This window comes from Neovison vison, chromosome 14, assembly GCF_020171115.1.
Source record: "Neovison vison isolate M4711 chromosome 14, ASM_NN_V1, whole genome shotgun sequence".
In the NCBI taxonomy this organism is placed as follows: Eukaryota; Metazoa; Chordata; class Mammalia; order Carnivora; family Mustelidae; genus Neogale; species Neogale vison.
In genome coordinates, this window is record NC_058104.1 from 24,059,350 (window position 1) to 24,071,825 (window position 12,476).

Consider the following 12,476-nt stretch of genomic DNA (forward strand, 5'->3'; position numbering starts at 1 on the left):
TCTGCCGTCCTATGAGACCGTTTACAGGGTTTTGTTTTTTGTTTTTTTTTTTTTCATTATATAAGAGAGACCGACGCCAAGGGGGTGGGGGAGAGGTAACTGCCATTTTCCAGCTCCCTCTGGGCATCCGTGGAAGGATGGGCAGATCCCTTCCTTTGCTCCCTCTCCCCTCATTCCCATCCCCCCACCTCTGGCCTACACCCGTGGTGGAGTTTGTGTGTGTTCCATGTGAGGAAGGGGAGGGGGTCCTGGAAGCCAGGGGAAGGCCCAGCAGCCAGCCCCATCCGGCTAGCTCCCTCCCCACTGTGCACCCTAGCCGCCCCGCACAGCGGAGCCCCAGCCCCCACCTCTGTCCTGCCTCTTACCTAATGCTTGTGAATCTCCAGCCCCTCAAGGCCAGGCTTCTGGAAGTCACCTGGGCTGGCCTGCAAAGAGAAAAGTCAACTGGGGCTTTGTCCTCACAGGTGAGGGGCCTGACTCTGCTGATACAAGGCGCAGAGCAAACCCACAATGTAACTGAAAGCCCACAGGGCTCACTGCTCAATGTGGGGGCATAAAGTAGCATTGTTCAAATTTTAAGATGGCTCAAACCATCCATTTGAAAAGATCTCACACTTCTGGAAGTATATGCTAGGTTAAAAAAAACTGCGTGTGTGTAGTACTTAATTCTGTAGTTTTTAGATCACTCAAAACTAACAGTGGCCATCACGAAAGGACTCGTACTGTAGGATCCCCTTACACAAGGGCCCTGCTGGAGTCGGATTCATAGAGCAGAGTAGATAGTGGGACGCTGGGGAGGGGAGACCAGGCATGACTGTGTCACAGGGACGCTCCGGAGAGGGACAGTGCGTGCTGAAGGTGGCGTGTCCACACGAACGTACTTAACACCACCGACCTGTACATTTAAAAAACGGTCCAAGTGGTCAATGCAATGCCGTGCCGATTTTAATACACACACACACACCACTGACCCCGGCAGCCTAGCTGATAGGGAACAGGTTCCAACAGCATTTGCCCGGAGGCCACCCGCGCTCGCAGGGTGTGGAGAGCAGGGGTCCAGGAAGAAGACGAAAGCAGCTCACCGTCTGGAACACCGTCTGGGACAGAAAACTGGCTGCGACTTTGCTGATGTCACTCTCGCCTCCCATCTTACAAAGGATGTAGCCATACAGGTTCGCGGCTTGGAGAGAAATCCCCGCTATCACCAGGGCCTGCGGGCAGACACAGCAAAGGCGGTTCTTCCGATAGCACATATGGGAATGTTCCTCCCAAGCCGCGCAGCAGTGGCTCGGGCCTGTACCTCGTAACAGCCAGCCTCTGGCAAGCCTTCTCAAATCCTCAGGCATCTTTTAGTCAGCCGCCACGGGAGTGGGCGGTGCCCTCAGCATCCCAATTTGTAGGAAGGAAACCGAAACCCAGAGAAAGGAAAGTTGCCTGAAGTCCCAGAGCTGATGCGTAGCTGGGCCCGCAGCCAAACTTCAGAGCCCCCCCTTCTGATTACACGTCTGTGTAGACGTCTGTGGAGGCTTTCTCCCTGAAGGAGCCCGATCACAGCCGTGAAATAGAGTCCTAAAACTGAAATAGGGGCCCCTGGGTGGCACAGTCGTTTGAGCGTCTGACCCTTGGCCTCAGCTCAGGTTTCGATCTCAGGGTCATGAGTTCAAGCCCTGAGTGGGGCTCCAGGCTGTCTGAATATACTCACAACCTGTAAAACAAGACTTCAGAACTCAGACTTGCTTATTCCTACTTAGGAACATTCTAGGGTCAGAAAGCACTTTGTTTTGCTTACAACTCCTCTCTCAGCATTACTCCTAGGAGTCCAAAAGAGACCACCGAAAGTCCGTCAGTGGACAAGGGGAAAAACAACGCAGCAGGTCCTTACGATGGAATATTATACAGCCGTGAACAGGTACTGATAAATGCCACAACACAGATGAACCTTGAAAACCAGCGTGCAGTGAAAGAAGCGCACAAACGATTCCAATATAGAATTCCAGCTACAGGCAACATCTGGATTGGTAAGGGCTGGAGCAGGAAGAGGAGCGTGCCAGGCACTAGAGATGGCGAGGGCTAGAGGGTACAGAGTTCCTTTTGGGGGTGATGAAAATACCCTAAAATGGGCTGTGGTGATGACTGCACACTGAATATACTGGAAGCCCACAGCTATAAGTGCCCAAGGGGTAGCTCGTGAGGTACGTGAATGACCTCAGCAAAGCGGTCTCAAATGAGCGGGTACTAGAGGCCACCTCCGCAGCCTTGGCCCGTGCAGACGGCAAAGCATTGTCCGAGCTGGGGTATCACCTTACCAGCCACTTGAGCTTCAAGGAGAATAAGGTGCTAAAAAAGAACACGATCCAAATGAGCGGGCAGATGATGAGACCGAGCCAGAAGATGCGAGCTTCCGCCTCGGTGGCAGCGATCTGGTTCGGAGAGGCCTGTGAAGGGAGGAGAGAGTCCGTTTTCAGAATGAGGGAAACTGGTTGCAGAGGCTTGGTTGCAAGCCATGGCTTCTTGGCCAAAGACTTCTGCCACCCGCTGGGGTCAGGGGCGCTCCCGCGGCGGCGTCCTCAGCCCAGGGCGGGGCTCTGATCTGCACAGAGCCCAGCAGGGACCCGTGCAAACCCTCCACAGCCGTTCTCCTGGGTCGAGTTTGACTTGTATGGACGATACCTTTCTGGCTTCAAAAATCCAGTGGCTTTTCCCATCTTCGTCTATCTGGTTCCACCAGCGGAGGCCCACCATGAGTCTCCCAGTTACATTCTGGGGGAAAGAGACAGGAGGGCTCTAAGCACGCCATAGAGAGAGAAAATCACCTTTCCACTGACGCACAAAATAAAGTCACCAATTTGTATTGAACTTGCCCTGGGAGCAGGAGGAGAGGTAAGCCGAACTACGCTTAACGTAACCAGGGACTCCCCGCCCCCCATGCACGCCCTCCCCACAAACAATATGTAGCATACATATTTTTTAAATTTATGCAAATTTTACAAAAAATGCAAGCTGTAGGGAGTTGCCACCCTCCTAGATAGCGATCTGCAACCGTGGCAGCTGAGAATTCCAGCCCTCGTGGGTTCAGGAGCGACGGCGTCAGGAGCGAGGCGGCCTTACCTTCACAGACCAGAAGTCGAAGGACAGGAGGAGGAGCACGGTGACAAAGCAGCCCACGAAGCTTCTGCTGAACCAGTCGCAGCACACATAGGTGACAATGGCACTTACTCGGAAAAATAGGTGGAAAAAGGTGGCCAACGGGTGCCTAGGAAAGAACCCGGAAGCCCCCTCACTGCAGAGGCCAAGAGGGCGAGCACCAAACTCACCATATGGGCTCTGACTTTGCACGCTATCCCCCGTGTGCTTCAAGCCCCGCCCCGCCAGGCTGCCACTCCTAGCACGCCAGCACATCAGATGTCCTGAGACAGTCATTATCCTACCAGCATCTTTCCCCTCTCGAAGAATCCAGTACTTTCCCCTCATTTGATTGCAAAGATCATGGGCCCTCTTCGAAACTCGGCCACCTTTGAAGTGAAACAGGACAGTGGTCACTGCCTTCCCACCTGATAGCGATAAGGACCAGTTCCCTAAAGATAAAGGTTGGGTTATTCCACCAGTAACTGGGCAGTCCACGTGCAGCCCACGAGGGCAGAATCTCGTGTCAGCAGGGAACCCATGTACCTGGATAGAGGGAAACCATGACTCATCCCACATCGGCTGTTTAAAAGAAAAGTCTAGGAAGACCAGAAACCCAGGGCTCGCTCGAGCGCAAGGGCCGCCCATGCATCCAGAGCAGAGAGAACACCTGCCCATAGGGTTCCAGCAGGCAACAGCGGTGGGGGACACAGGCCAGGTAGAAGACCCTCACGCCATCCCGCTTTTCCCTTTGGAATCCACTTTGGTAGAGCACAGGTGGAAACAACGCAGAGTGAGAAAGCCACTGTGCCAGCCAGGGGGGCGGATGACAGCCAGGGGACGGATGACAGCGAAAGCACCAGCCAGTGCTGGGAGGAAGCGGCAACTGCCAGACCCACTGTTTGCACAAGAAGCCAGAAACTCAGAGTTGTGACAAGAGTGTGCTTCTACGTGACGACAAGTAATGTCAATAGGATAGCACGGGCTCCTCCCAACCGGTCGGGTGCTCAGAGAGGGAGCCCGCAGACCTGGGAGCTGCATGGGGGAGGCGCTGCTTGTCCTCCCAAGAAAGGGCCCTTCAGAGAAAGTAAACTGGGCTCCTAGGGACCTGGGAACTCCGAAGCAGGATTTATAGTGACTTATGCCTTTACTCCCCATGTTCCCAAGAAAGAAGGAGCAGGGCCCAAACCCCAGCTGTCCGCCGCAGTCCTTCTCATCCATGCCTTTCAGATGCTGAGCTCTCCTGGCAGGCTAGCTGCAAGCCAGCCTGGGACCCATACCCGGCCCTGAAGAGTCAGACATGACCCGTACACCCCCCGCATCTGGAATGTTCCCGAAGATCACACCCTTAGGGTTCTCGCATACTTTTAAAAAAATAAATGTGTGCTCCTTTTATTGTTTTTTGGTTTGGTTTTTGTTTGTTTGTTTTTGGGGTTTTTTTGAGAGAGGGAGAGTGAGTGAGCAATAGGGTGGCAGGGGTGGGGTGGGGGGAGAGGAAGAGAATCTCAAGCAGACTGCCCACTGAGCTCAGAGCCCAACTCGGGGCTCGATCCCATGACTCCAAGATCAAGACCTGAGCCGAAACCAAGAGTTAGATGTTCAACCAACTAAGCCACACAGGCGCCCTTTCTCTTATACCCTTTCAACCTTAAATCTTCCTGAGGAACTAAATGTCGTAACACAGTCCTGCCTCTTCGCCTGGAAGATGAAGGCGTCCTCTATGCACTAACCGAAAATTCTTTGAGGGCAGAAGCCGTGTCTGAGATCACTTTATGTCCCCCATAGCTCCTGGCATTTCAGTTTCTCGGCCAATAGTTGAGCCAAGCCTTGTAACCGGGTCTGTGTTGTAGAACAGTCTTGACTTGTGTGAAACCCACATGGCCACTGTTCCAGGGTAAAACCTGGAAGTTAATGCATTCGAATAAATCCCCTGCCCACCCGCTTTTTTTCAGCTGTGGTTTCCTAAAATAACAACCAGAGAAATTCCCATTGTTGGAAGGTTCTGCTTGGTTGGGTCCCAGTTAAGTGATGTCCTTAACTTGTCATGGAAAGTACCACTACCATGGCCGTTGTCATTACTCAAAGCCTAGAGTAGACAAGGATGCCGATGGCACCCTCAAATACTGTTCCCATCCTGTTTGATGCAGGCAGTCCCCTGGGCCACCTACCAAACCCCCCTTCAGTCTGCCTCTGGAGTTGGCCCAGCCTGTGTCCCCCGCCAACACTCACATGGTCTCAGACCAGTTTCCTGGTTTTGAGAGCTGTGAAGGCCAAGGCTCACACCTATCCACCCTTCCCTGCCAGGGGGTCCTCCATCCCCCACAGTTCTCTCTGCCACCTCCGGGGCCACAGAACACATACACACACCAACAGTCCCCTCCACCTCCCAAAGCCACCGGCTTCCAACGCCACCCTCCCAGTCACTCACCTGTCCTCTCCCCGCTGCCCAGCCCCCCACCCCGCCCTGAGAGGCAACCAGGACCGAGGTGCCAGAGTGAGTGTTCAAATCCTGGCTCCAACCTCAGAGCAGCTCTGCAGCCCGCCCTCAGCCACACAACCACTGAACACCTCGGTCTCCACTTCTGTAAAGTGGGAATGCCGACAGTCGCCACTTCCTCGCTGCGTGAAGGTGGCACATGGAAAGTGCCTGAAACCCAGACCGTGCTCGGGGACCGTGACAAGCTTACCTCAGCCCTCAGTCACTCGAAACCGACGCACCTCCAAGGAGCCTGACGGCGAAATTTCCCCGCCTGGCCACAACTTTCTCTCTCACTCTCTTCACCTCTGCAGGGATCCCCCCCGCCGTCTCCTGACTTCTCCGTGTTCCCCCGCTCCCTTCCACCTCACTGAAGAACCTTCCTTGATCTTCACCTTTAACAGTGCTTTCCACTCGCCGGGCAGGAAGGGCCTGCTACTAGAGATGGACAGGCGGTGAATGCGAAAGGAGCGGACTTCAGTGGTGGTCAAGGTGGGGAGAGTCGCGCTGGGCTTCTGGTTTTTTTTTAATCCATTTTCACAGTCCTGGGCCCCACAACTGTGGTCTTCCTCCTTGGAGGAAACTCAGAAAGTTCTCAGCTTGGCAGGCACATAAAGGCCACCGGAGGAAGCCCTGGGAGGTACGCAAGGCCCCCCTTCCCAGGGCATGTGGGGTCAGACCTGGAGCGTGGCCCAGGGCCGGATTTTACAAAGGAAAAGCCCTCTTCTACCCTGGATTCAAACTCTGGTCCACGAGCCAAATCTGGCCCACTTCCTGTTTCTCTAAGTCAAGTTCTATTGGAACAGAGCCACGCTTATTCACTCCCTGGCCTGCAGTTCAAAATATTTACCTGGAAAGTGTGCCAACCTCTCCACTCTAGACCAGCATGAACAATGAGGAAACAAGGCACTGCTCAAAATAAAGCCAAAATAAAGCATACTGCTATTCACGGCCCTTCCCCAACCACCCCCCCCAAAAAAACCTGCTTTCCAAAGCGTGGTGGAAGCTGGCTGATGGGCAGAACCGAGGGATAGTGCTAGAAGTCCGAGTAGAGTTACCTCTGGGGTAGGGGGTGGGGGGGGGACACACTGCCCGAGACAGTACACAAACACAGGTGTTGGACACACTCCGTATCCTGATCTCAGGATCTGGACATAGACATGTCCGGAAGTTCAAACCATCCACCAAGATGAGGGCATTTCGTATACATCACACCTTCAAGTTTTGACTGAAGCCGCTGACCAAAAAGAGATCCTGGCAAATCACCCTAAAAATTCTCTATGTGGTATAATCCAGCAATCGCACTACGCAGAATTTACCCAAAGGAGTTGAAAATTCAGGTCGCCGCCCGCAACAGGGACAGATATTTACAGCCACTCTAGGCATCACTGCCCCTAACTGGGAGAACCAAGATGTCCTTAACAGATGAATGGGTCAGCTGTGGTCCTTCCACACACGGGGGCACATTATTCAGCCCTAAAAAGGAAGGAGCTCCCCAGCCAAGAAAAGACTAGGGAGAACCTTAAATGCTTATTACAAAATCAAAGAAGCCTGTCGGAAAGGGCTGCATGCTGTAGGACCCCAACGCTAGAACGTTCTGGAAAAGACTGAGAAATGGACAAGGTAAATAAAACAAAACAAAACAAATGCAATGGTTGACAGAGGTTAGTGGGGGAGGGAGGGATGAACTGGATGGGCACAGGGGACTTCCAGGGCAGTGAAACCATTCTGACGTAGTAATGGTGGACTGATGTCATCACACGTCTGTCCGAGCCCAGACAATGCACATGGACAAAGCTTCATGTAAAGGACAGATTACATGCTAACAACTCTGCATTCATTCATCACTCGTAACAAATATAAGACACTAATGCAAGATGTTAACAGGGGGAACTTCTCAGGGGGAGGAACTTACGGGAACTCTGTACTTTTTGCTCAGTTCTTCTGTAAACCTAAAAGGACTCTTAAAAATGGACACAGGCGGTAGCGGGGGACTGGGCGGCCTGGTTCTAAATTGAATCAAGAGAGTAAAATCAGGGGAGGACCATGTCCCACAGGCATACATATCCCCTTTCCAATAAACTTCTAAGGCAGGTCTGATCTGACTGGAAAAGGGTAGTTTAATCCTAAACTCAGCAGGAATGGAAGAGTATCTTAAAAAGCCATCCTTTGTTTCACTGTTTAAATTACTTTGAAAACGGTGCTCTGGTTTTTTTGTTTGTTTGTTTGTTTTGTTTTTTTTGGTGCTCTGGTTTTTAAAGACGGTCTCCAGCTTGAATTCCTCAGCAAACCGCCCCTTGTAAGCTCTTTTCCTTTAAAATCTCATCCTTCTGGACACCTGGGTGGCTCAGTAGTTTAAGCATCTGCCTTCTACTCCGGTCCTAATCCATGGGTCCCAGGATAGAGCCCCACGTTGGGCTCCCTGCTCAGTGGAGAGTCTGCTTCTCTCTCTCCATCTGCCTGTCTCCCTGTCTACATGTGGTTTTGTGCTCTCTGTCAAACAAATAAATAAAATCCTAAATAAATCCTCATCCTTCAGACACACTGGAAAGCTCCCTGCTTTTTGCTGGAACACAGGTTAAGGAAAAACTATCTTTCCTCCTTGACTTCTTTTGCCCCTAAAAAAAAAAAAAAAAAAACAAAAACAAAAACCAAAACCCAAGTTACCTGAGATTACGCCCAGGATTTGCTTCACAACCAGCTCAGGGCTGGACCCAAGCTGGGGGTGTGAAGAGGACCCGGCCACGTGCAGGTCATGATGGAGACTCATCGTTCCCTGTACTTTTATGGAAATCTGAATTAAAAAGTAGAAGAATCAAGAAAGCAGAGGCAACCTCCACTTTGCATGGAGACAAGACACCTTTCAGAATAAACCAAGCCCATGGGCTGATATTCAAGGGTCTATCTGTGGCCACATAAAAATCCAGACCTAAAAATCCCCAACTGAGTAATTGACCATTACCGTTGGATGCATGAGGAAAATTCCAGAAAGCGGGTCCTTTCTTCTGGACTTACCAATCTCTCAACCAAAAGATAAATGTGGGTGGGGAGGGCACCGCTCCTTGGGACATAAATGCTCACCCAGCCCCCACCAGGACAGAGCCAGAGCACCTAGATCCACACACACACACACGCCATCCTTGCCCATGCTGGGGACACGGCCCATTCAGAGCCTTGGTTTACTCATCTATAAAATGGGAGGGAGGACAATAACCACCCCAGATGCCGGAGGTTCCTGGAGAAGAAATACCTCGGACCCCAGACCAGAGGGGGCCTCAGGTAGCTGTGGCCATTCACTTCGCTTACAGTTTCTCATTCATGGTCAGGACTTTTAAGAGGGGAAGAAAGTGAAAACAAAACAAAACAAAAAAGCCTTGACCAGTGGTGCTCTTTTTGGACGTCCTGTGTCAGATGTTTTTTCCCCCCACTGTTAAAAAAAGAATAGGGTGCTGCTATTTATTTCCTCAGTCCTGACGCCCACTTAGTCAGATGGCTCTTCCGCCCACAGCCGTGTGCCACCATCAAGGTGTAGGAAGAAGGGGACCCCCACGCACGAGGGGGAGACAGTAAAGACGCCACCGGCCCATCCCTCAGTTGCTGCCCTTGACCACTGGGACCTCCTTAGAAAGGCGGGATCAGGGGAATCCCCCCAGACCTCCCGAGCCTGAATCTGCATTTTAACAAGACCACAGGGGACTCGCGTGCGCCTCTCAATCAAGGGGCCCTCCTCTATCCCATCTTCAAGACCAGCTCTGCTCCAGGAGCCACGCAGAGAGAAGCTGAACCCGAAACCCCATGGGCCTGCCTAGCCAGGGGGCAGGGGAAGCATCTGGGCAGAATCAGATTTTTCTCTCCTCGAATACCCCAGAGGCACCGTGAGTACCACTCGGTCCTTCAGACTCGGGCTTCTCGCTTCCAACGACATGTCCCCCTGCACCCCTGGTCTCTCAGCCCGGGACAGGCAGGTTTGCAGACCGCTGGGAGGTCAGCATGGGCGGATGGCTAGCTCCTCATAGCTTCGATTCAAAGGTCAGCCCAATAGTCAGTCTGAGCATGGAAGCAAAAAACAACAAAAAAAAAAACCACCAGACTTCCCTCTGGTCACCAAGGTTTTAACTCTTGTTTCTGTTCTTGATTTCTTCTTAAAGAGACATCGCAACTTCAGAGGCTGGACAGGCTTAGCGAGCAAATTAAACTGAACCCCCCCGGGGACACATCGGTGGGCCCATGTTGGGCCCTGTGTTTGGTGGGGATCCCCCCTCTCTCTCCTGGGGGCACCCAGCAGGACTCCCCGCAACACGGCTCAGAGTTTCCAGAACACCTGGACACGAAGAAGCTAAAAACCTCTTCCAACAAAAACGTGTCCATGCATGTTCCTAAGGACAACACGGACAGTCGCCACAAAGTGGACACACGTGTCCATCGCCAGAAGCATGGACAAAATGGAACCTATCCCTACAGGGGGACATGACTCAGCCACAAAAGGAATGAAGCAGAGGCCCCCCGTGGACGAGCCCAGAACATGAGAGTCAGACCCAGAGGCACAGAGAGCGTAGGGCTGCACATAGGAAAGACAGACAGGGAATAGGTCGTCGAGGGGACGGGGCTCTTGCCTCATGTGTTGGGGCTTCAGATGGATGGGAAAAAAACGTTCTGGAGATGGGACAGTAGAGACGCTGGCACAGGAGTGCGAACCTACCTAAAGTCGCCAAACTGTCCACTTGAAAATGGTAAATAATGGTAAATTTTAGATTATGCCTGTCTAACCATACTAAGAAAAATACCAAAAAAAAGGGGGGGGTGCAAAGGAGTCCTGGCCCTCGCCACAACACAAAGGAACCTGGAAAACAGGACTGTGAGTAAAAGCAGCCAGGTCATGTGCTGGAGGACCCCATTCTGAGCAAACACCCGGAACAGGCAGATCAAGGGGGCCAGCCAGCACCTGAGAGGTTGTCGGGGGCCAGGGGACGTGGGGCTGAGTGTTTAGTGGGGGTACGGGTTTCCTTATGGGGCGAGGGAAGGGTTCTGGAACCAGGCAATAAGGATGGTTGCACACGTGTCCCTGAACTGTTCACTTTAAATGGTGAAAGCCGGCAATTTCACATTACGTGTATGTTACCTCAAGTTAAAAACAAGCAAAAAAGGAAGGGAGGCGTGAGAGGCTTAGGGAGCTCCCGAGCAGAAAGCAGACAGGGCAGGGAAAGCGCGAGCCCATCCCAGCCCCACCCCGGAAGATCTGTGTGACACTGAGCGGGTGACTCAACCTCTCTGTGGGTCCCAGGGTCCTCGGCTACGAAACAGAATGGCTGAGACTCACGGCTGCCAGGGGGTTCTAGTCAGTCATCGTTGGCGTGAGTCATGTGTGTGCCCGCCAGTGGCGCCAAATGCATACACGGAGTTTCGGGGAAAATCCCAGGAGACTAATCAGTGCACCTCCGGGGTTAGGGTAGAGCCTGGTGGGCAGCAGGAGTTCCGTGAGTGCCAGCCGGGATCAGAAATGGTGCATCTGCCCTGGGGAGTGGTCCTTCCAGCACCTTCCTTTGTAGACAGCAGGCCCCTCCACACACGAATCACCTGGGTCTCTGGTTAAATCCGGATTCTGACTCGGGAAGGCTGGGGTGGGGCCCGAGAGCCAGCACTGCAGCAAGTACCTGGTGATGCCAGTGCCACCGGTCCTCGGACCAACTCTAAGGAGTAGAATCACCTGCTGTGCCGGTTTCCCGGGGCGGCCCTAAGAGAGCACCACAAGCAGCGGAGCTTAAAACAGAAATTTCTCTCTTGCTCTCTCGGCCTGCAGGCCAGAAATCCAAAATCACAGTGTCAACAGGGTTGGTTTCTGCTGAGCTCCGCGTGGGAGAATCTATCCCGTGCCCCTCTCTTGCCTTCTGACGGCAACTGGTACCCCTCGTGGTCCTTGGCTTGTGACTCCTCACCCCAATCTCTGCCCCCAACATCACACAGCGTTCTCCACGTGTCTGTCTTCACAAGGCTGGCTTTCTAGAAGGACACCAGTCAACGCTGCATGAGCAGCCCACCCTGCTCCCACCAGAGTTCAGCTTTACTAATTAGCTCTGCAAAGACCCTGTTGCCAAAGAAGGTCACCTTTTGAGGTGTTAGAGGTTAGAACTTCCACATACCATTTTTTGGGTTTTTTTTTTTTTTGGAGAGGAGACAAGCCAACCCATATCACCTACCTTGGGACAAATGAGCCCGAATAAGGCAGGTAAGAAGGAGATAGACATCTTGCAGGTAAGGAAGCGGGAAGTGTGGTGGTGAAGGGAACGACCCCAGGCTGGAGCAAAGCATCATTTATGAAGGTGCTGGCGGCTGGAATCGGGCCCCACCTCCCCTCTCCAGCTGGATTGTCCGGTCTGGTTTGCATGAAGGTGCACTAAGAGCTAGCAGCGGCCCTGAGCCGGAGACTGAGCACCAGAGCCAAGTCCTTAACCTCAGCCCTGAGCCCCCAGGCTGCCCCACCTGTGGCTTCCCCCGCAGTGAGCCACAGATCAACAGAAAGGGATCTGCTGACAACGGTGACTCCCCCAATCCCAAATACGTCCACTAAGAGATGGCAGTCCAGGCCCTACCTGACACACGTCCTAGCCAGTGGGCCTGGGAGCTGAGGCAGGACACACGTCCAGATTGTGGCCTCTGGACACCACACAGCCCATTTCAAGCACAGATGGAGAAATCCGCAGGATAAGGCTGGGTCATCTGAGCACTGCAGGTAGCAGGAAGGCTTTCCGAGACCACGAAAGTCAGGGCAAAAGGCTCAGAGGCCAACTGGGAGCGGCTCCGGTGGGTCAATGGTGGGCCCATCTGAGTAACAACGACAATACACCTTAATCCGTAAGTCATCTGAAACTTACAAGCAGCC

At 52.9% G+C, this 12,476-nt stretch overlaps 1 protein-coding gene across 3 annotated transcripts in view; it reads right to left on the reverse strand.

Moving 5' to 3' along the window:
• The window catches only part of TVP23A (trans-golgi network vesicle protein 23 homolog A), a 37,369-nt gene that overhangs the window by 6,155 nt on the left and 18,738 nt on the right, over window positions 1–12,476 (reverse strand). For 2 of the 3 annotated variants that reach the window (XM_044233935.1, XM_044233934.1), the window contains exons 1-5: window positions 3,109–4,102; window positions 2,671–2,760; window positions 2,307–2,435; window positions 1,083–1,211; window positions 366–425 (exon numbers count right to left, since the gene is read on the reverse strand). In XM_044233935.1, coding sequence (XP_044089870.1) covers window positions 366–425; window positions 1,083–1,211; window positions 2,307–2,435; window positions 2,671–2,760; window positions 3,109–3,801 — 1,101 coding nt within the window. In that variant the 5' untranslated portion in view covers window positions 3,802–4,102. Of the gene's footprint in view, window positions 1–365; window positions 426–1,082; window positions 1,212–2,306; window positions 2,436–2,670; window positions 2,761–3,108; window positions 4,103–12,476 lie in introns of those variants that run through there. The other variant, XM_044233936.1, reaches the window with a different exon arrangement.